We start from the raw sequence: 20860 nt of genomic DNA on the forward strand, positions 1-20860 counted from the left end.
GTCTCCTCCCGGTTGGACGTGCCCAGAAAACCTCACCAGGGAGGCGTCCAGGAGGCATCCTGACCAGATGCCCGAGCCACCTCAACTGGCTCCTCTCGATGTGGAGGAGCAGCGGGTCTACTCTGAGCCCCTCCTGGATGACCAAGCTTCTCACCCTATCTCTAAGGGAGAGCCCAGCCACTCTTTGGAGAAAACTCATTTCGGCCGCTTGTATCCGCGATCTCGTTCTTTCGGTCACTACCCAAAGCTCATGACCATAGGTGAGGGTAGGAACGTAGATCCACCGGTAAATCGAGAGCTTCGCCTTCTGACTCAGCTCTCTCTTCACCACGACAGACCGGTACAACGCCCGCATCACTGCAGATGCAGCACCAATCCACCTATCGATCTCATGCTCCAGTTTTCCCTCACTCGTGAACAAGACCCCGAGATACTTCAACTCCTCCACTTGGGGCAGGACCTCATCCCTGACCCGGAGAAGGCGTTCTACCCTTTTCCGAATCAAGAATCAAATTTCAGGATCTAATTTAATAAACATTCACCAAACCATCCTAAAGCCAATTCTGATCTGACATCACGTTAAAATGAAATAACATTTATATTTGCTTTTCCAGTGTTCCACCTTCTGACATAAACTTTATTTAGAAACCTTCTTCCATTTAACAGCTGAGAAATCAGAGCAGAAGAGATTTACGCAGCTGAAAATGACTAAAAGTGACGATTGTGAAAATTTCAAAGAGAAAATCAAAAACAAAAATCTTTGTCAGGAGACAAAGAAGCGACTCAAAACACAAACGCATATATTTGGGCGTGCGCTCAACAGGAGGTGAGAAACAAATGGTTGTATTTGCAGCACAAAGATGAAGGTTAGCTTCTCTCTCTCTCTCACACACACACACACACACACACACACACACACACACACACAGAGAAAAACACATGAAAACAGAAATCATAAAGCTTTAAAGCAGAAGATGAGAACTCTGACAAACAGACCTCCAAATAAACAAAGTTTTTGTCGCCTGAAAAGTAAACCAGGCTTTTTTTACAGAGTGCGTAAACAGGTAAAAGGAAACAGAAGCTATTTTCCATTGAACACGCCATTAACATGCTCCAGAAATCAAAATAAAGGATTTCAAATGTCTGTATGAGCTTATTTGTGCTCCATCTGCTACTTGCTGGTGAAGATCAAAACAAACAAAATCTTCTGGAAGCGAAAGAAAATTGTTCGCTGCGCAATAATTTAGCAATCTCTCATCGAAAAACTCCTTGAATTCATGATCCATGAGTTATTACTTTGTGAAGGGAATTTTTTAAATTTGACTTTTTAAGTCGCCCGTCTGTGGAGAAACTCGACAACAGACGCCGAGCGGCTTTGCTCGTTCGGCCGTGGCATATTACCACTGGTAATGAGACAGTAGGCTATATCTCATTAAGGAAATGGAGGGAAATGTGTCTCTGGAGGTCAGAGGGAAAACCCCCGGTTATTGTGTCCCGGCCACAGTGCAAAGCAATTATGTGCAAGAAAATGACCACCGAAGGAGAAATGTGAGTTTATGGAGGTATGGTTGGAATATGGAACCAATCGCGAGCGCTGTCATTTTCTAGGTGTTGTGGTATTTGAGAGGTTTTCAACCACAAACAAGAATTAACCAAATAAATGTGGCTGTGGAGTGTAGAAATATTGTAATTTTCTCTTTCTTTGTAAATAAGGGAGAGAAAAACAGATGCCGGTTTTATTGCACATGCAACCGTTTCATTGGCTGAAGCTCCGACGCGACGCTTGCCAGCACCGCTTTCCAAACAATTACGATGCATTACCAGAGATACTTGGCCATCAGAGAAGCCAGCATATCTGCCTCGTTTCAATAAGATGCATCATTTCCAGGCACACACAGGCCATTAATTACAGAGGCTCAACATGCCGCCTGCAGTCTGTCGACGCTTGGGGACCGGTAATCAATTCTCTAATGCCGTTTGAGCCTATTCACTGCAGCTATGATCCACTGGCCACAGATGCACGCTCACGCACCAACGAACACCGACATGCGTGGATGTCGCCTTGCGCCGATGAAGCAAAGCAACCCAGGTGGCCGTTAAACAGCACATGACAACTTCTGAATATCAACTTATCAAGGGTAGCAGTGATAGGGCCTGTCGTCTAATGACATTATCGAAATGAGAGCAGCTCTCCCGAGGCAGACTCTGGTTCCTGATTACCTGGCTGTAGTGGACCCTGTTCACGACCTAATCTGATCAGCATAGCACCAGACGTAGAGACGGCCGGTCGGAATCTGGACCTGAAGGCCCCCTTATCTCCATCCACAGGCCATTGCTTCTTTATGAGCAGTGGTGTCCTCCTGGGAATTCGTCTGATTGGGGTCAGTTGAAAGATTATGTTCTGGTACAGCTGCTGAAAGGGACGGTTTGGTCCAAACGGAGAAACCAGAGAGAACTGAGCAGAGATGAACGCTCCCACCGTGATTTGTCAGTAAAAAGGTAACCAGAGGCATTTTATGACACCAACAAAATGGTGAATGGCCTGTATTTGATATAGCGCCTTCTAGAGCCCTGGAACCCCCCAAGACGCTTTACAACACAATCAGTCATTCACCCATTCACACACACATTCACACACTGGTGGGGATGAGCTACAATGTAGCCACAGCTGCCCTGGGGCGCACTGACAGAGGCGAGGCTGCCGAGCACTGGCGCCACCGGTCCCTCCGACCACCACCAGCAGGCAAGGTGGGTTAGGTGTCTTGCCCAAGGACACAACAACAGCGACAGACTGAGCGGGACTCGAACCAGCAACCTTCTGATTACGGGGCGAGCACATAACTCCTGTGCCACCGTCGCCCCATGACGGTGACATGTCAAAGATGGAACAATTCAGGTAAGAAACATTTTAGTTTTGCCAGCGATCGCGTCACAGATGTTAAAGACGTTAAACTTACTTTGGTGTCTGCGTGTCTTCCAGGCGGTTCCCGAGCTGGAACTCGTGGGATTTGCTGCGGTGCAGCGCGGTAAAGCCAGGCAGCAGATAGATGAGCTTGCGGCTCGGTGGAGGCGGTGTTCCCGGGGCCTTCACTTTGTTCCTTCGTCGCATAGGGGGGGTGCCAGGTGGAGTCATGGTGTTGACCACCAAAGGAGTCCGAGGAGGCGTGTGGCCAAAATGCCTTTGGCGGGGTGACGGGGGCAGTGAGCGATGGCCAGAGTCCAAGGAAGGGAAGAGTGCCGTGGCTGGGTTTTCAACAGTAAGTCGATCAGCATACAAAGGGGGGGCCAGGGCCTGGGGGCTATGGCACATGTGCTGGTTGTATTTGGACTGGACCTGGGGGCTTTGGGAGAGCTGGAAACGAATCCACTGACTGGGCTCTGGCTGGCACACTGGAGTGTTTTCCTTGCCAGATTCAGAGGTGGGCCACTGGATGGACCAGTCCTGTTTTGCCTGGCTCCCTGTTGGAAGAGGGCAGACAGAGAGACGTCAGAACACCTGGATGTTAATGCAGCATGGAGTGAATGTCTACGTACTCCAGTTGCTGATGGCCAGTCAGTCTTCTTTTAGGTGTCCCTACTTACAGACTGGTGAGGCCACTGTTGTGTTGGCCCTTAGCGAGTCTCTCTAAGGCCCAATTCACACGGCAGGATTTTTACATTTCTGGAATGTGACTCCGCACACGGCCATAAAAATAACTAACAGATGGAAGTTTTGGTCCTACTGTGAGTGGTGTGCAGCCACATGGCAAGAACATGTCTCAGTCAGACAGGAATCAAACGTGACTTCAAAGTAAGCAAACATGGTGGAGGAGAAGTGTGCAGTGTGCTTCCGTCACTTTGCTTTCTGATTGGCTAAACAACATTTTTAAATTTTATCTTCCTTGACATCAGGGCGAAAATTTCCAACGTGTGTATTAGCCCTGATTAATGATCGGCGCGGTCCTGAATCCTTCCGAGCAGACCGAGCGCTCTTAACACACCACACGTCAGGAAAAACTGATTAAAGAGCAAGTCACCCCCCAAATCAACTTTTTTCTGATAAACTATATAAATGTGTGTCTAATCGTGCTGCAGAAATGTGTCGTCAATACTTTAGCACTTTAATGCATTTTAGTTCAAATTTAAACTTTCTGCCTAAAACTGTCAGTGTTGTGTCGTTGTCAGGTAAAAACTCTGCACTGCATTTGAATTTAAATCTGCCATCGCTATTGGCTAAGAGGTACCCTAGAACGTTAGCTGGTACCATATGATGTCACAATGTCGTTGTGAGCCTGTGTGTGTGTGTGTGTTTGTTAGTGACTCCGCCCTCTCGGTCTGCTAGGCAACAGCATTTGTTGCGTTTTTCAAACAGGAAGTGGGAGTGGAGTAATACTCTGGTAGGGGGGACTTGCTCTTTAAAGGCAGTGCCATAATCGGGTAAAGTTCGGACAAAGTTTCATCATCTTTTGGCACCACTTTTTCATAATTTAATGATTTTAAAATACAAGGGCCTGGAGTACGGATCGCTGTGTGAAATAAATAGTTCAGATCTTTTGAAGAAGTTGTGTATTAAGAACAAAAGAAACTGCTGTTTGTATTAAAAAAGTGCATTCCAATGTTTTGCTAAAGCTAATGCTAATGCATTAGCTCCAGGTCATGGTGTAAGCATTCATCTTGATCGACACAAAACAAGCAGACAACAAACTAAATTTTAAGTTGAGAAAGGAAAAATGAACTTTTCCGATGTGGATATTTTAGTAGAGCTGTGGTGTTAATATGCTGATGTCGAGCTGATTAGGCATCACTGGATGGAGCAACAGAATGAGAGAACTGGTGCATAAAAGCATCACAGGGCAGAGCAGCATGAGTCATAATGCAAGCAGACTTTTATTGAAACTTTCACTGAAAAAAAAACAGCAAATGAAGAAAAAGACATCAACGTGAGCAGCCAGGGTGAGCGTCTTTGAACTCAGATGATGATACATTACCTCCATTACTGTGCAATTTATCCCCCTCATGTTGTTCTTAAGAAAGAAACAAAAGAAAAGCCTGTTTATTGATCCGGAAGGAAGGCAGCGGAAACACTCTAATTGTCGTTTCATCTGCACTTCCGCATAGCCAAAAGGGTTTTCGGGAAACAAAAGTAAAATGTTGGTAAAATTTAGCCCGGGTACATCCAAGCAGATGAAGATGTTCATGCATGATTCAGTGTGTGTAAAACTGGCCTGGTTTTAAAATCAAAACAGCTTTTGACCTTCTGGCCACCATTAATGCTAATTTTTCTCAACAACTCCTAAACTTTCTTTCTATTTATAGTCTGTGTCATTATTTTTGCTCCACGAAACAATGTTTCGAAGGAAATATTAGCATTAAGAAAACAAACTTCAAGACAATATCAGTACCAGCATGGACAGATGAACCTCGAGAAGCCTCTGACGGAAAAAAATCATCCCACACGAGTCAAAAAACCTGTGATATTTACGGTTTTGTTTTTTTAAGGAGATCAGTTCAAGAGGAAAAATAAACAGTGAGTGCAAAAAAATAACACAAATAAAAAGCTTATAAATGTTTCAAGATTCTTTTGTCTTAATGATTAATTTAAAAGTTAATTAAATACAACTTTGTTTACCTCATAGTTCCTTTACTCTCCATCAATTCAGCTCATTTTACTCATAAACTAAAACGTTTTCAGACACATCTAGGGGGACAAATGTTTGTCTCTACAAAAGTGCATCACTAAACCCAAGCAGGAAGACATTTCTTGTTTTTACAATTCAGTACAAACAAAAAAGAATAAAAACCCTCAAAAGAGCATTGAATGTACTTGGGAAAGCTGGGATTTGTTGCTTATTACTTAAATTTGACTATTGGATACTGCTCTATCATATAAAATAGGTAATTGCTCACAGTTTATATTTTCCACAAGTCTCTCCCCTGGCCTCTACATTAAAATAAATCATTTACACGAGCCTAGACCAGTAGATTCGTGCATTCACAAGAGGTAGCTGTCAATCAACGAGAACACGTCCCAGCCCCAGCTTGCGCTGTGGGGTAATGCTGGACAAACCCCAAGGTTTGTAGTGGAGCAACCTGAAAAAGTACAGAAGTTTCCTCGACTGCCTTCTACTTCTCAAAGAAAAGTTAAACAGTTTAAAAATCCTTCTGAAAAACTCGCCGTGCGACGTTTAGGAACGTGGATTAGAATTTACATTGGAGATGCATTTAAAAGATGGCGTTAGCTTCGTGAACTAAGGGCTCAAAACTGATGAAAAGTTGGTAAAATTTCTTTTGGACTAGTAAATACTAAGTAAGTAGTTTTATTTTATTGTAATCAATTTTTATTTAAATTAAATAAAACATACTCTAGATAATCACTGTATGCTGCATTTACCATTGGCCAATATGGCGCTAGCTTGAATGCTAACTCAACCTGCACTGAATTAGTGTCAGGCTGTAAGCTAACTGTAGAGGAAGAGGGAGGGGGACGAAATACAGCTTTTGTCTATTTAAGATAAGTGATTAGTGTGGCGTTTAACCTCACGATACATTGAATCCTTTTAGCCGGTTGTAGCGTTAGCAAGGGTGTGCTACTGTGGTAAGAGCTGATTCCTACCATTTTTAGAAAATTCCCTGCTTGAACATCGCAGAGTTAAATAAAACAAGTAATTAGCAGCTCCTGCAAAACCTGATGAAGGCTGAGGAGATAATTCAGCCGTTAGAACCAGGTGTGTCTGAGCAGGAACATGTTGAAAACAGTACTTGTCTGTTAGAGCTACAGCGCTATTTGTGTGCGTGTGCAAACGGTATGAGCTCCTTCCAGGAGAGGAGGAGAAGGGGCAGGAGCTATATTAAAAATCTCGACTGCTTGATGACTTCACCCTATAGAACGCAGCTTTAAATGTAAAGTAATACATTTATTATTGTTAATTGCGTTAATCATCTGTTTGTACTAAAACTTAAACCTTATTCCACTCTATATTACTACATTATTTTATCTTTTAGTCTCTAAAGAGCAAGTCACCCCCTACCAGATTCTTACTCAACTCCCACTCCCTGTTTGAAAAATGCAACACATGCTGTTGCCTAGCAGACCGAGAGGGCGGACCCGCTAACAAACAAACACACACACTAACAACGACATTGTGACATTATATGGTACCAGCTAACATTCTAGGGTACCTCTTAGCCAATAGCGATGGCAGATTTAAATTCAAATGCGGTGCAGAGTTTTTACCTGACAACGGCACAACACTGACAGTTTTAGACAGAAAATTAAAATTTTAACTAAAATGCACTAAAGTGCAAAACTATTGACTACACGTGTCTGCAGCACGATTAGACATGCATTTATATAGTTTATCAGAAAAAAAGTTGATTTGGGGATGACTTGCTCTTTAATGCATCAAATCAATAAAGAAAATGCAAAACATGAAACCTTTATTTGCTTTTTTTATTTGTTGTTAAAGTGTTTAAAGTGACTGTGTGTATTCTCCCTGGCAATAGGGGGCAGTACATGACTAAATCATCCAGTAAGACCTTACCAATGGATGGCCATTAGGGTCAAAAATCCCTGGGAGCGCAAATTTTCCAACGAGTACTTCGACAGATCGTTCAACCTCCAGCAAAATGACAAACACACCAGACTCCCTTTCATCGAGTGAAGAGGCAAAAACTACACATTGTTTATGTTTATGTATTTAGCAGATGCTTTTGTCCAAAGCGACTTACAAGTGATAATCGATATGTTGTCCTTGAGGCTAACAACAACAACAACAACAACAACTTGACATCAGTCATGGAGAGGAGGGAACAAGGAGTGGACGGTAGAGAGGGGGGACGGGTGCAGGGAGGGTGCTAGTTTAGAAGATGCTCTCTGAAGAGCAGGGTCTTCAGGAGTTTCTTGAAAATTGAAAAGGAAGCTGCTGTTCTCGTAGTGCTTGGAAGGTCATTCCACATTTGTGGAACGATGCATGAGAAGAGTCTGGATGGTCCTGAGCGTGGTGTAGGCACTGCTAGCCGACCATCCTGTGATGACCGGAGCGGCCGGGCCGAGACGTAAGCCGAGACATTGTCACTTCAATCATCAAGAACGTTCATATCGGTTCACATCAACTCTTAAAAGTCTCATCAGGATTGGTTTCAAAAGCAGAAGAGAACTTTTAGTCGCCTACCCTTTGATTAGATCCATAACCGTCCAGTTCACAGCAGTACGTTTTATTTAAAAGATACCTAAAAGCAGTCAACAAAAAGACGGTTATGTAAAATCCTTTTGAAAGATGGAACAACCAGAACAATAAACCACCCACAGAAACTTGTTAAATATAACATTACACTGAACTCTGCCCGTGGTTATTTCCTACCCTCATGATGATTCTTATCAGAGAACCTGTTGCTGTAGTTGTCATGGAAACATGCTGGGCTTTCAGCACTTTATGGCACATACTTTCTGCCCAGAATGCCTTCTTAAAGTCGTGTTTACGTCGAGAACTTCCTTTTAGAGACGGGTAATCGTAGTAATTAAAACTGGAAGCCTCTTGGCTGTGATGCATTTTCAAGAATGGTGTAGATCAAAATTAAACTCGTGCTGTTAACAGGTCTGATTTGCACCGATATAAGTTTATCCAAATCAAGTGCTGGCTGCCACTTTGCCCCCAGTACAACCACCTGAGGCCCGCACTTGTGCATGAACCATGAATTACCCAAGCCCTTCAGGAAAATATCAAGATGCAGGAAAGATGAGAGCTGCAACGAGTGCTCCTCTGGAGATGCAGAGGAGAAGCGAGCCTCCTCCGTTTGCTGCTGGCCTCTCAGAAATGTAAAGGTTCAGCTTGGTGTCACATGGACATTAACCAGATCCGATAAAAAAGTTCATGTAACTGAAGCTGACATCGCCGATGGGAGGCAGCAGAAGGATGAATGTTTGTGGGGCAGCTGAAAGGTGTTTTCCACACGAGGCGGCAATTAGCATCAAACATCTGAAATTAGGTGGTCTCCGGGAATGTTGACCCATCACCTTTGATTTGAAAAATGAACTCCCCTTTGGTAACTATACTCTTTCATGAGGCTGCTTGCTTTTACAAGTACTTGTGACAGACCTTGTTAGCCGATGCTAACAGGTGACAATTCTCAGCAACAGAAGCAATGATCTTGAGCTTCACTCATGAAACTGGAGCTTCAAATAATGAGTTGATTTATGGAGGACATCAGTATCTTAGCAACTGCCGGAGCGAAATACTGACAGGGCTGGAGAATTCTTCCAGTCGGCTTCACCTGAGCAAAAGGCTGGAAAAGCCGAAACAGTTTGGTGATAAATGAGATGAAAAGCACAGACGGCCCCTGTGAGAATCCTGATCCTGCTTCGTGTGTTTGCCTGGTGCTCGTTCGTCAAAACAACAAGCAATTTCACTACTTTCATAACCTTTGTTCTTCTAAATAAATATTCATCCTACGTGTCAAAAGGCTGAAAGTCCTAAAACAGTAAAAAAAAAATTAAAATAAACAATTTAAACAAACGTCACCTCACTGCTTCGTTTTAAAACTCTATTATCTCTTTTAAATGAAAATAAAATGCAGAAGTGGGGTAACGGCGCTGGGTGTTCCCAGCCCTGCTACCGTCTCCTGGGCTGGGCCGGGCGGCTGCCTGGCTTCATTGAGAGGCTGTAGTCGTCCTGGTCACCTGTAGAGCTCTCTGGGGGAGATTACAGAAACATCCCATCTCTTTGAATTGATGTTACTTCACTCTGGAGTCGCTCAACCATGTTTCTCTTCCTAAAAGCATCCCAAAACCTCTGCTAGCTTCGAGTTAGCATGTAGCTAATCTCCCGCTGATCTCCAACCGTGGCGGAGGAGCGGAGCATGAGCTCACAGCTCGATGCTCAGCTCCACCTCTTTTCCCATTTTTGGATTGTCTGGGCCTGACAAGACATGTGGCACGGCCAAGATGGCAGCGATGGGAGCCGGCCGGATTTGGCTTTAAGCGTCCCTCCTTGACCAACACATTGTCACAGCGGAAGCGGCAAAAAATGACGCGGGTTGACCAAGTATTTGTTTCCAACGTGATGGGAGCCACAGCGCGTTGGTTTCCGACGCCCGCGGTAAAACGGACATTTAACTGAATTGTGACCTTTACCCTCTTGCTACTTAACCTTCCCCTCACCCCCATCCTAACCTTAACCCACTTGCGCATGCAAACCTTTTTCTCGAGTTGCATCGTTCCTTTCAAAGAGGGTTAACGGGAAATTTGGACTGACAAACTGGGTTAAGGTTTGGATGGGGATGAGGGGAAGGTTAAATTGCTAGAGGTTAGAGGTGAAATCTCCACTTTACCGCCGGCATCTGAAACCAACGCTCTGGCACAGCGCATCGCCTCCCGACGCAGTAGGGCTCCCAACGTGTCAGAAACAAACGCTTGGTCACCCCGCATCATTTTTCGCCACTTTGGGTGTGATTGAGGGGTTAAACCACCAAATAGTTCCCCGGTGTGGTCATGTATGCTGCTCACCGCTATCCCATGGAATGTGTCAGATGCGGAGAAAATTTTTCGCCAGTGTCGGATGGATGGATGGAGGTTGGTTGGATAGGTAGGTAGGTAGGTAGGTAGGTAGGTAGGTAGATAGGTAGGTCGGAAGGGAGGAAGATAGATAGGTAGGTAGGAAGGAAGGAAGATAGGTAGGTAGGTAGGTAGGTAGGTAGGTAGGTAGGAAGGAAGGAAGATAGATAGGAAGGAAGGAAGGAAGGAAGGAAGGAAGGAAGGAAGGAAGGAAGAAAGGAAGGAAGGAAGGAAGGAAGGAAGGAGGGAGGGAGGGAGGGAGGGAGGGAGGGAGGGAGGGAGGGAGGGAGGGAGGGAGGGAGGGAGGGAGGGAGGGAGGAAGGAAGGAAGGAAGGAAGGAAGGCTGGCTGGCTGACTTTCTATCCTCCACTGTGAAGCTGTCCAGACTGGTGATTGTTGGTGACTTTAACATCCACGTTGATGATCCCTCTGATCTCTTTGCCATGAATTTCTCCAGCCTTATGGACTCCTTCAGCTTTACCCAGCATGTTTCTGGCCCCACACACACCAGGGGACACACTCTAGACCTTGTTTTTACCCTGAGTCTAAATGCTGATAGTGTTTGTCCTGAGGACGTTTATATTTCAGATCACCATTGCATTTTCTTTAACTTGTCAGTTTCTGCGTCCCCACCTCCTGCTCGCCGTATGGTTAGTTCTCGTTTTCTTAATGAGAGCACAGCTAGCAATTTTTCTGCTGCTTTTGGTCCACCCTGTTCTTCTGATAACGACCCAGATTCCTTAACTTCTCAGTTTAACGAGCACTGCCTCTCCATTCTGGACAACATCTGTCCTGTCAGAACCAGATCAGTTCCTGCAGTGAACCCTACTCCCTGGTTTAATGACAGCCTTCGCAGCCTGAAGCGCCAGTGCAGAAAAATTGAGCGTTTGTGGAAGAAAACCCATCTCCACGTCCATCTGCTGCACCTAAAGGATCTTCTGACATCCTTTAACTCTGCAGTCAGAGACGCCAGGGTTTCCTATTTCTCCAACCTGGTGTCCCAGAGCAAAGGGAACCCCAAGGTGCTGTTTACCACCATCAGCAGCATCGTCTCTCCTGCCTCTCCTACAGCCTCCATCCACTCTGTTGCAGACTGTGAGAACTTTCTGTCTTTCTTTGTGGACAAAGTCAATAAGGTTAGATCTAGCATCTCTCCTTCAGCCTTATCGCCGCCTCTCCTGACTCCAACCAGGCCCATCAGCCTAGATAGCTTTGCTCCTGTTTCTTTGCCTGAGTTAACCAAACTAGTTCACTCTATGAAGACCTCTGCATGCCCCCTCCACATCTTACCCTCATCTTTGTTTAAAAGTGCTTTTCAGTCCATCGGTCCCAGCGTGCTCTCTATAATTAATGCTTCTCTGGTCTCTGGTCAGGTCCCTGCTTACTTTAAGAACGCTGTAATCCACCCGCTTCTTACAAAACCGAGTCTCGACCCCTCTCTCCATAGCAGCTTCAGACCCATCTCTAAACTTCCGTTCATCTCCAAGATCTTGGAAAAGGTTGTGGCTAAACAACTCACAGCTGCTCTTGATGAACATAACATCTATGATAGCTTCCAGTCAGGTTTTCGTAGAGTTCATTCTACTGAAACAGCTCTTCTTAGGGTCTCTAATGACCTTCTGACTCACAGTGATGCAGGGGACTGTTCTGTTCTGGTCCTGCTGGACCTGACTGCAGCCTTTGTCACTGTTGACCATCACCTGCTACTGGAGAGGCTGAGAGACTGGGTAGGCCTATCAGGATCTGCTCTGGAGTGGTTCTCCTCTTATCTCTCTGAGCGCTCCTTTTCTGTGGCCGTCTCCAAGTTTAGGTCCTCCACCACCTCCCTTACCCATGGTGTCCCACAAGGTTCTGTGCTGGGGCCTCTGCTCTTCCTCCTCTATCTGCTTCCTCTTCAGCACATCCTGAGCTCCTTCAAAGGAATCTCCTACCATCTTTATGCAGATGACATCCAACTGTACATCTCCTTTAAGCCCCATGAGATGTCTAAGCTGCAGCTGTTACACACCTGCTTAGACTCTATCAGAACCTGGATGGTGGGAGCTTTCTACAGCTGAATGAAGATAAGACTGAGATCCTCATCTGTGCCCCAGACAAGCTGGTTCCCAAAGTCAGAGACTCTCTTGGTCAGCTTGCTTCTCACACCAAACCCTCTGTCAGGAATCTTGGCGTGACCTTTGACCCAGCTCTCACCCTGGATTCTCATGTCAGTTCTCTTGTTGGCTCTTCCTTCTTCCATCTCAGCAACGTTGCTAAGCTGAGTCCCACTCTGTCCCGCTCTGAACTTGAGACAGTTCTCCATACCTTCATCTCCTCACGCTTAGACTACTGTAACTCTCTTTTCACGTGTCTGAGCAGAACCTCCCTGAACCGTCTACAGGTGGTTCAGAACGCCTGTGCTCGGCTTCTGACCAAGTCCTCCAAACACACCCACATCACCCCGCTTCTCCTCCAGCTTCACTGGCTGCCAGTCAACTCCAGGGTTCATTTCAAGATCCTGGTTCTGGTCTATAGGGCCTTACATGGACAAGCACCATCTTACATTGGTGATCTTCTTAGTCCCTACACCCCCAGCAGGTCCCTGAGGTCCAGTGATCAAAGCCTACTGGTTGTGCAGCACCAGGCTAAAGGTCAAAGGTGACAGATCATCTGCTGCTGTGGCCCCCAGACTCTGGACCTCTCTCCCCCTGAGCCTGAGATCAGTGGACTCAGTGGTCTCCTTTAAAAAGCAGCTGAAGACTCACTTGTTCAAGCTGGCTTTTGTATGACCTTCTTCACCTCTCTCTCTTTATTCTGCTCTCCCCACCTATTCCACCTTCCTCAGGATCCACTGATTTCCCTCTTTCCTGTTCACTCTCTCTCTTTCTTTACATTTTTCTTTTAAATCCCAATTGTCTATTTTTGCTCATTTTAAATATATTTTTAAACATTTTCTAAATGATTTTTTTATATTTCTACTTTTTTTTTGTTTTTGTGAAGCGCCTCGTGATTTTTATCTTGAGAGGCGCTATAGAAATATTTTCTTCTTCTTCTTCTTCTTCTTCTTGGTTGGTTGATTGGTACTTCTAATCAGTTTTAACCTGATCTATGAGTTTATTTTGGCTGGGTTGGCTGGTCATTTGCTGTGCCTTAAGGTTTGTTTTGTTTTTATTATTTCATATAAATGAATGTGTGTTTTATAGCATGAGCTCCACTAGCACAGGATGTCTGTTCTTGACCAACCTAGAGGGTGCCTGGTCTTCACTGCTGCCTGGGGCTTTTGTTATGTTGTATTGATCTATGAACCACATTTATCTATCACACAGATTCATACAGCATGTCCGAATCCATTCAGGTTCAGAAGGAAATTAATCCAAATCAAACGCTGTGACACAAGTTAAAGATCTCCCTTCTTACAGGCCGTTCGCGACAGGGATGCTCGATATGTCGACAGTAGTAGAAATGCCAGACCACTTTTGTCTATAACAATCTTTTTGTTTTATGGGAAACTCGTGTATTTTACTTAGAGATGAATCTTCTATTCTAGTCTCTCATCTGAAAAGCCGTGCATCTCCACAACACGTGTAAGGCCAAACAAAGCACCTGAAGCACTTACAGCCACTTTTCCTGTGCAGTGATTAATGAAGAACACGCATCCTACCACAACAAAAAAGGTGCAACTTTAACATGCACCAAGGCTTTGAGAAAAGCTGATAACAGCCTCATAACTGGACTAATTACCTGAAGATACGCTGCTTCTGTTGGCTAAATGGCAGTGAAATGCCAGCGGAGCTGGTCGTTCTTGCTGCCATTGTTAACAGAGTTTAGTGAAAAGGGCAGTGTTCCTTTATAGTCTCGACTCTTCTGAGTGGAGGGTTGTAGCAGCGTAATCAGTGGGACTAAAAGTTAGGCCCTCCTAATTAGTTAGCAGTAAACAAGGACCACCTGGGGGGGGGGGGCTTCAGGAGGACGGTTGTTGGGGGGTTCAGTCAATCCGAGCATTTCTTCTCAACATGAAGACTTGTCTTCTTCACCTCCTTTTGTTATTACCTATTTCTCTCCGCCTCTGATCTTTTTTCCACACTCGCGCCGTGCCTCTGCCTGCATTCATCTCTTATTTCTAGCTGATGGCATTTGAAGCCAATTAGGTGTTTATATGCATGCAAAGCTGTCTGAAAGCAGGGCACGGGAACATTCCTCTCAGCTGTCAAAGAGGACAGAGCAAACGCCAGGAAGAAGCCTGCCCTGCAAAGCGAGGATCAACACTATTACCCCGATCTACAAATTCAAGAAAGCATCCATGTAAAATGTGAAGGTGCGTGTGTGTGTGTGTGTGTGTGTGTGTGTGTGTGTGTGTGTGTGTGTGTGTGTGTGTGTGTGTGTGTGTGTGTGTGTGTGTGTGTGTGTGTGTGTGTGTGTGTGTGTAGACTTGTCTACGGGGCGGACGGGTTCATGTGTGCATATTGCGGCACAAAGCACCGGCCGGCTGCCTCCAAACTGTATGACTCATCCTCGTTGTGACGCGAGCCCCAAGAGCTGGTAGTGAACATTTCTATTAACTTGCATTAGTTTCCGTCCTCCACCCTTACACCTGCCGAACAGCATCCCTCCACTTTTCCCTGTTTCCGAAAATATGTGCAAACCCAAACTAAAGCAGACTCCAAAGACTACGTTTATCCACATTACTCCTAATGACTCATGAAATGAAAAATGTTAAACGACGTCAGCAAAAATCTGAAAATGACGTTCTCCCTTCATTCCTGACGACTGAATCTGGGTTTTTTTTTTCTTTTCTCAACAAAACTTGTTTCTTTTCAAAAACCCTTCACTACTGGTGTCTAAAAGGGCATTTAAACCCGTTTGTTCATTGTTATTTCTTGCATAAATGGTTGCTGAAACACTGGTTCTCTCTGCCGTGCACAGATGTGCTCATGTTTTCAGAAGCTGCGGCACATCTCCCTCTCCATCTGGGTAAGAATAAGAGGAACGCCACAGCCAGCCTCGGCTGAAAAGTGCCGCTCTGTGCGGCGGTGTTGCCGTGGTGCATTCACACGTAAGCCCCCACCACCACCACCCCACCCTTCTCCTCCGTTAGAGAGCCCATTATTGGCTCTGTGTGGCCGGCTTTGGAGAGCTGGAGGAAGGGAAGGGAGACACAAATGAGGAGAAGCAAACACACTAATAAAAACATTATAAAGGGGAAAATACAAACAGACCGCCACACTTCTCTGTGGACGGACATATGTGACAGCAGATGGGTAAATATTGGTTTTATTGGTCAAACATGAGGGGTAATAAGTCCACTCTGGTGTGTTGTTGGGCTTAAGCTTTTAATTTAGATTATGACATCATTACCAGGTGAAAATAATTAAATCTGATGCTGAACAAAGCACTAAAGTCTATAATGTGTACGCACCTGCTCTGATTTGAATCAACAAGACTGCAACAGAAAACAAGAAAAAATGGATTTGCCCGCTTTAAAATCTGGATTTAAAGAATCAGAAGCAGTCCGATAATTTAAGGTGTTTTTTTTATTTCCTGAAGAAGTTATTGGTTTAGAGTGGATGATGATGCATCCTGAGGAGTAATCCCACCCTGACATGAGAGACGGAGTGATTCAGTCACAAAGTATTCAAAACATTAAGGTTTTATCTGCTGGAAAGCAGGATGCAGCCGCTCTCGTGGCTCCAGAGCTGATTTTTATTTTAAGAGTCATAATGAAATATGAAAAAAAAGGGTAAGAAGACAGTTTCCCTGCTCTTATTCTGGTTAGAAGGAAAACATCTGTGTTTATCCGCAAATTCATTTCATATCAGCTGTTTTTAATCTCCATGTAAACTTTCCTTTCCCATCAGGAGGACATTAAAGGTGTGATTTATCTAAATATATGTTTACATATAAACTGAATTTGCTTCCTTTAACTGTGACTAACATGCAGTATTTGTTAGTTTTCATTTCTGAGTGAATTATTAGAGACGGAAAATCCCAAACGCTAATATTTGTGACTCGCTGACGTTAGACGGCCACTTCCTGTGATGATTTACAGTTTTAGACAGAAACAGTAAAAAACCAGTTTGGCAGTTTTCTATTTTCCCTCAGGCTCTGAAGGCCTTATCTCTCAATCTGATGCAACAAGTGACTCAAAACCTCGTTTTAGGGTTAATTTAGACCAAATGATGCCACCAACAACAATTTTTAGAACATTTTAAACGTGATGTGGCCATTTCAGTTGTGAAAAAAGAAAACCTGAAGGATGTCTTACTAAATTAATCAGAATAAGAGAAACAAAAGGCAGTGAGAGAAGTAGATTTTATTATTTGATAAGAGGGATTCAAGATTTTAGGGGAATAAAAGCCTAAAAACAATTTTGTTTTAAGTGGGTCTCCTCAGATGCAATTATTTTGATAATTCGTGGTAACTTTTGTCTGCCATGGACTGGCTCTCTGTCCAGGGTGTACCCCGCCTGATTGCCCGTGGACGCTGGAGACAGGCACCAGGCGCCCCAAGCATTCCCCCCCCCCCCCCCCCGACACACACACACACACACACACACACACACACACACACACGTGGACAAGGCGGGTTCTGAAAATGGATGGATGGTAACTTTTGTAATTATTCAGTCTTCCATCTTCTGCAGAGAAAACTGAAATGTTCTCAAACCCACTCTTCCTAGTTTTAGTGATGCTCTACTGCCCCCTTCTGCTTTATTGTTGTCTTTGCAGGTGACGGCCTGAACACAAGCACGGTCTGTTTGAGCCACCTGGTGGTGCTTTGGGGTAGTGCACGTGAGTGTCTGGTAAATGCATGGTTAGAAAGGCTTCATCTAGAATTAGTCATTTACAACTAAAAAAGGCGACTTAGTAAGTATTTAAAATTTATTATCACATTTTATTTTCTACATGGTTTGATTCCCAAATTTTACTCTAATAATATGTGAACAAGTCTTGTAAAATGGATCATAATTAACAAAAATAATGCCAATTAATGGATAAGATCTAGTTAAAATACGATGAAATATTTTATTTTTTTATCTAATTCCAAAATATTCCAAAATAGTTTTAGAAATAAAGGTTAGGCAGATAAAAGCAAGTTTTTAAAACTAGAAACGTCCTTGGATTTTGTTATAATATCGATGTCATGTAGTCTAGCAAGGGGTCTCTGGGTTTTCTTCAAAAGAAAACACTGTTTTGCAATAAGAAATACATAAATATTAGGGGAAAATAATGAGAGAATGAATAAATTCTAGTAATAGTTAGTTTTTTTGTGTAAAAAAAATGGGCAAAGAAACATTTGGCAAAGCTTACAGAGCCTTCATTTTTAATTTTCACTTACAAAATCTTTATAAAATTAAAGAAATGTATCATTAATTAAACCAAACATAATGTTCATATTTTAAAAAACACCAAATACACGTATTTCCTAAGAGATTACTTTTAGTTTTGAAGTTACAATTAAACGCCAGAGAAGCAAGAAAATTACATTTAATTTCCTAAAATGTTTTGCCTTTTTGTCATTTTAATTCTATAAGTAATTGTAATTACATATTTCTATGAATAAAAAAATTAAACTAACTGAGCCATATCTGCTAGAGTTGTTATTTTAAACCTTTCAGAATAAGCTGCACAAGGAGAATATCTTTATCACTGCAATTTTATTAATCATAACAATCAAAGGGACCTTTATTGTGAAAAGTAAAACAAGGTCATATTCATTAGGCACAATGACAAAATGCTTCATTTTAATTAATCTATAAAGTATTTATTAGCTATTTATAGGGGCGGCCTTATTGTAAAGTGGTACAAAACTCAACCAGAATGTGTTGTATCTCTTTTTGGATTCTGTTCTTCACACATTTTGCAAAGACTTGAGCAGTTTTGTTATTAAATTTGTGTTTCTTACTACCTAAATGTGTTTTTGACGTGCTAACGTAACTTCCATAAGTCCTACGTCCAGCCAATCATCTAGTGTGACATCATCGACAAGTGCAGGACCCCGATCCAGCCAGAAGGAAACATAACGTCTGATAAGGTGTCCCTCAAAGTCTCTAAATCGGCTCCCTATGTATTTTAGACCCGATTTTTATGGTTATATTGCACGAAGCCGCCAATATTTTTCAACAACTGGACATCATTTTATTCATTTTCAAAACACTCATTGTTGCTTTAAAATCAGAAAACACAAAAAATTTAAGTAAAAGCAAATTCAAATGAAAGAGTCTTCCGCTGCTTTTTAAAGGTGTGCAGACTGTTCGTGCTATTTAAGGATAAAGGAAGTTCATTTAAATGGCGGCGAAGAGCGATCACCTCGAATTTTAGATCTGGTCTTTGGAACAAACAAAAATCACAAACCAATTTTTACATATTACTTTTGAAAATGATCGGTCATTCTCAGTGCTTCATGCAGGCTGAACATGAAAATAGTCTCCTACCCCTATCTCCTGCATTAGCTTCTGACAGGAAATAGGGTGAGAAATGCCTGATAGACCTACATCACACTGTCACTTAACGTTCATGGACTCACCAGGAAACGACAGAGAATGTCTCAACTAGTAGAAGCTAACCGCTAGCATTAGCAGCTCCACCACACAGCAGAACTCCTCCAGGATTGTGTTATTTGTGGAGATAAAACATCACCTTTGCTGAGCAAACAGAGTCAGTGGAATAATCATGTTGCTGTTGACCAATCAGAGGAGAGATGTCCAAAAAAGTCAGGAAGTAAGACTTAAAACCCTTCAAATCTGAAGTTGTCCCCTGATCTGGCTAACGTATAGTTCCTGAAACAGGCACAGCTAGAGTATGACTTCATTCCTACCAGAGACCACTGCAATGTATGAAAACAGTAGTGAAGGACCTCTTTAAAGATTAAATGCCGCAGTAGAATGTTTAGGGATGAGATTTTTGTTGATCTACTTTAAATAAAAAAAATCAAATACAGAATTTGACAGAATAAAAATTCAGTGTCATAAATTCAACAGTCATATTCTGGTGTGACGGTGTTTCTCACATACCTCAGTGATGTAGGACAATTGCTGCTAGGTTGTTGCTCACTGATGTGGACACTTTATGGACTAAACTTCATGTTTTTAATTTATATCCTCAAGAACTTCATTCCATCAATGATGAACATGTTAAAAAGTTTTTAGCTCACATAAGAATGAATTAAATTAGAAAAATGACTAAATAAATGATTGTGGGGTGTTATTAACAGCCAGACCATCTGTAATTTCCTGTGTGAACATATTGAGGTTGAACATATTTTATTTAGCGCAGTGTGAGCACATGTTCTGAGTGCTTTGGGTCAGCCCTCACCAAGCTGGTGGGCCTTCTTGAGGCAAGAAAGGGAAGCGTTGAGTCGGGCACATTCTTCTTCATTGGCACCAAACTTCTGCAGCAGCTCACACACCTGGTTGTCGCTCATCTCCAGCAGACCCTCCAGAGTCACCTCTCCTGCGTTCATCTCCTGGAAACATGACTAAATAAATCAGGACCCCATAATAACTCACCTTTTACATCCGCATTAAAGGGACTTTACGGAGTTTTGAATTTTTATGCTCGTGATTGCCCCCTCTGGCCAAAAACAAAACAGCAGCTTCAATAGTAGGCTCGTGCTCGAGGCGCGCATGCTGTACGTGCACACTCCTTAATGAAAATAACAGCTGAGACAGTCCCTTGTGTGTGTGTGTGTGTGTGTGTGTGCGTGCGTGCGTGCGTGCGTGCGTGTGTGTGTGTGTGTGTGTGTGTGTGTGTGTGTGTGTGTGTGTGTGTGTGTGTGTGTGTGTGTGTGTGTGTGTGTGTGTGTGTGTGTGTGTGTGGCCCGGAGGACAGGAGAACGTGCAGCTAATTAATTAAATAATTAGGTTCTGTACCTTTCTCTTCAGCACAGCCGACAAAGGTTTTTGATGGGTCAGTCCTCCTGCATGCTCAGATCATTCCCTTCCCTTGCTTGAAAAATTGTTCCAAAATAAAAGTTGAACCCACATCTTTTTTATCTGTGAATTCAATGCCGTTCGGCGAGTCTCAAATAAAAATTTGGTCATCTTACTGTAAAAAAAATTACCATTAATGTAAAAAATAAACTCTAAATATACTATGTTCACATCCAGAATCAAACCCAGGTCTTCTGCACGAGAGTCCAACATCTTACTAGGCAAGCTAAAGCACCAGTGATGTCATCAGTAGCTGTAACATTTATACCGTTGATGACAGCCGAAACAACGTTCAAAGAACAGTTTGGAGGGCGATGCCTGAGCGTGAACGCGCATGAAGCAGCCTGCTCGACCTGAGCATCTCTCTTTTTCTGTGATTTTACAGAAAAACTGGCAATCACAGTAAAAATGCCAGGGCTCATTCT

General features: G+C 43.3%; 1 protein-coding gene across 4 annotated transcripts in view; it reads right to left on the reverse strand.

Moving 5' to 3' along the window:
* ksr2 (kinase suppressor of ras 2) overlaps positions 1 to 20860 on the reverse strand; it is a 134188-nt gene that overhangs the window by 96391 nt on the left and 16937 nt on the right. For 3 of the 4 annotated variants that reach the window (XM_015960538.3, XM_054730260.2, XM_015960537.3), the window contains exons 3-5: positions 19819 to 19969; positions 4968 to 5003; positions 2958 to 3459 (exon numbers count right to left, since the gene is read on the reverse strand). In XM_015960538.3, coding sequence (XP_015816024.3) covers positions 2958 to 3459; positions 4968 to 5003; positions 19819 to 19969 — 689 coding nt within the window. The remainder of the gene's footprint in view (positions 1 to 2957; positions 3460 to 4967; positions 5004 to 19818; positions 19970 to 20860) is intronic. The other variant, XM_054730262.2, reaches the window with a different exon arrangement.

Source organism: Nothobranchius furzeri, chromosome 10 (genome assembly GCF_043380555.1).
Source record: "Nothobranchius furzeri strain GRZ-AD chromosome 10, NfurGRZ-RIMD1, whole genome shotgun sequence".
Classification (NCBI taxonomy): Eukaryota; Metazoa; Chordata; class Actinopteri; order Cyprinodontiformes; family Nothobranchiidae; genus Nothobranchius; species Nothobranchius furzeri.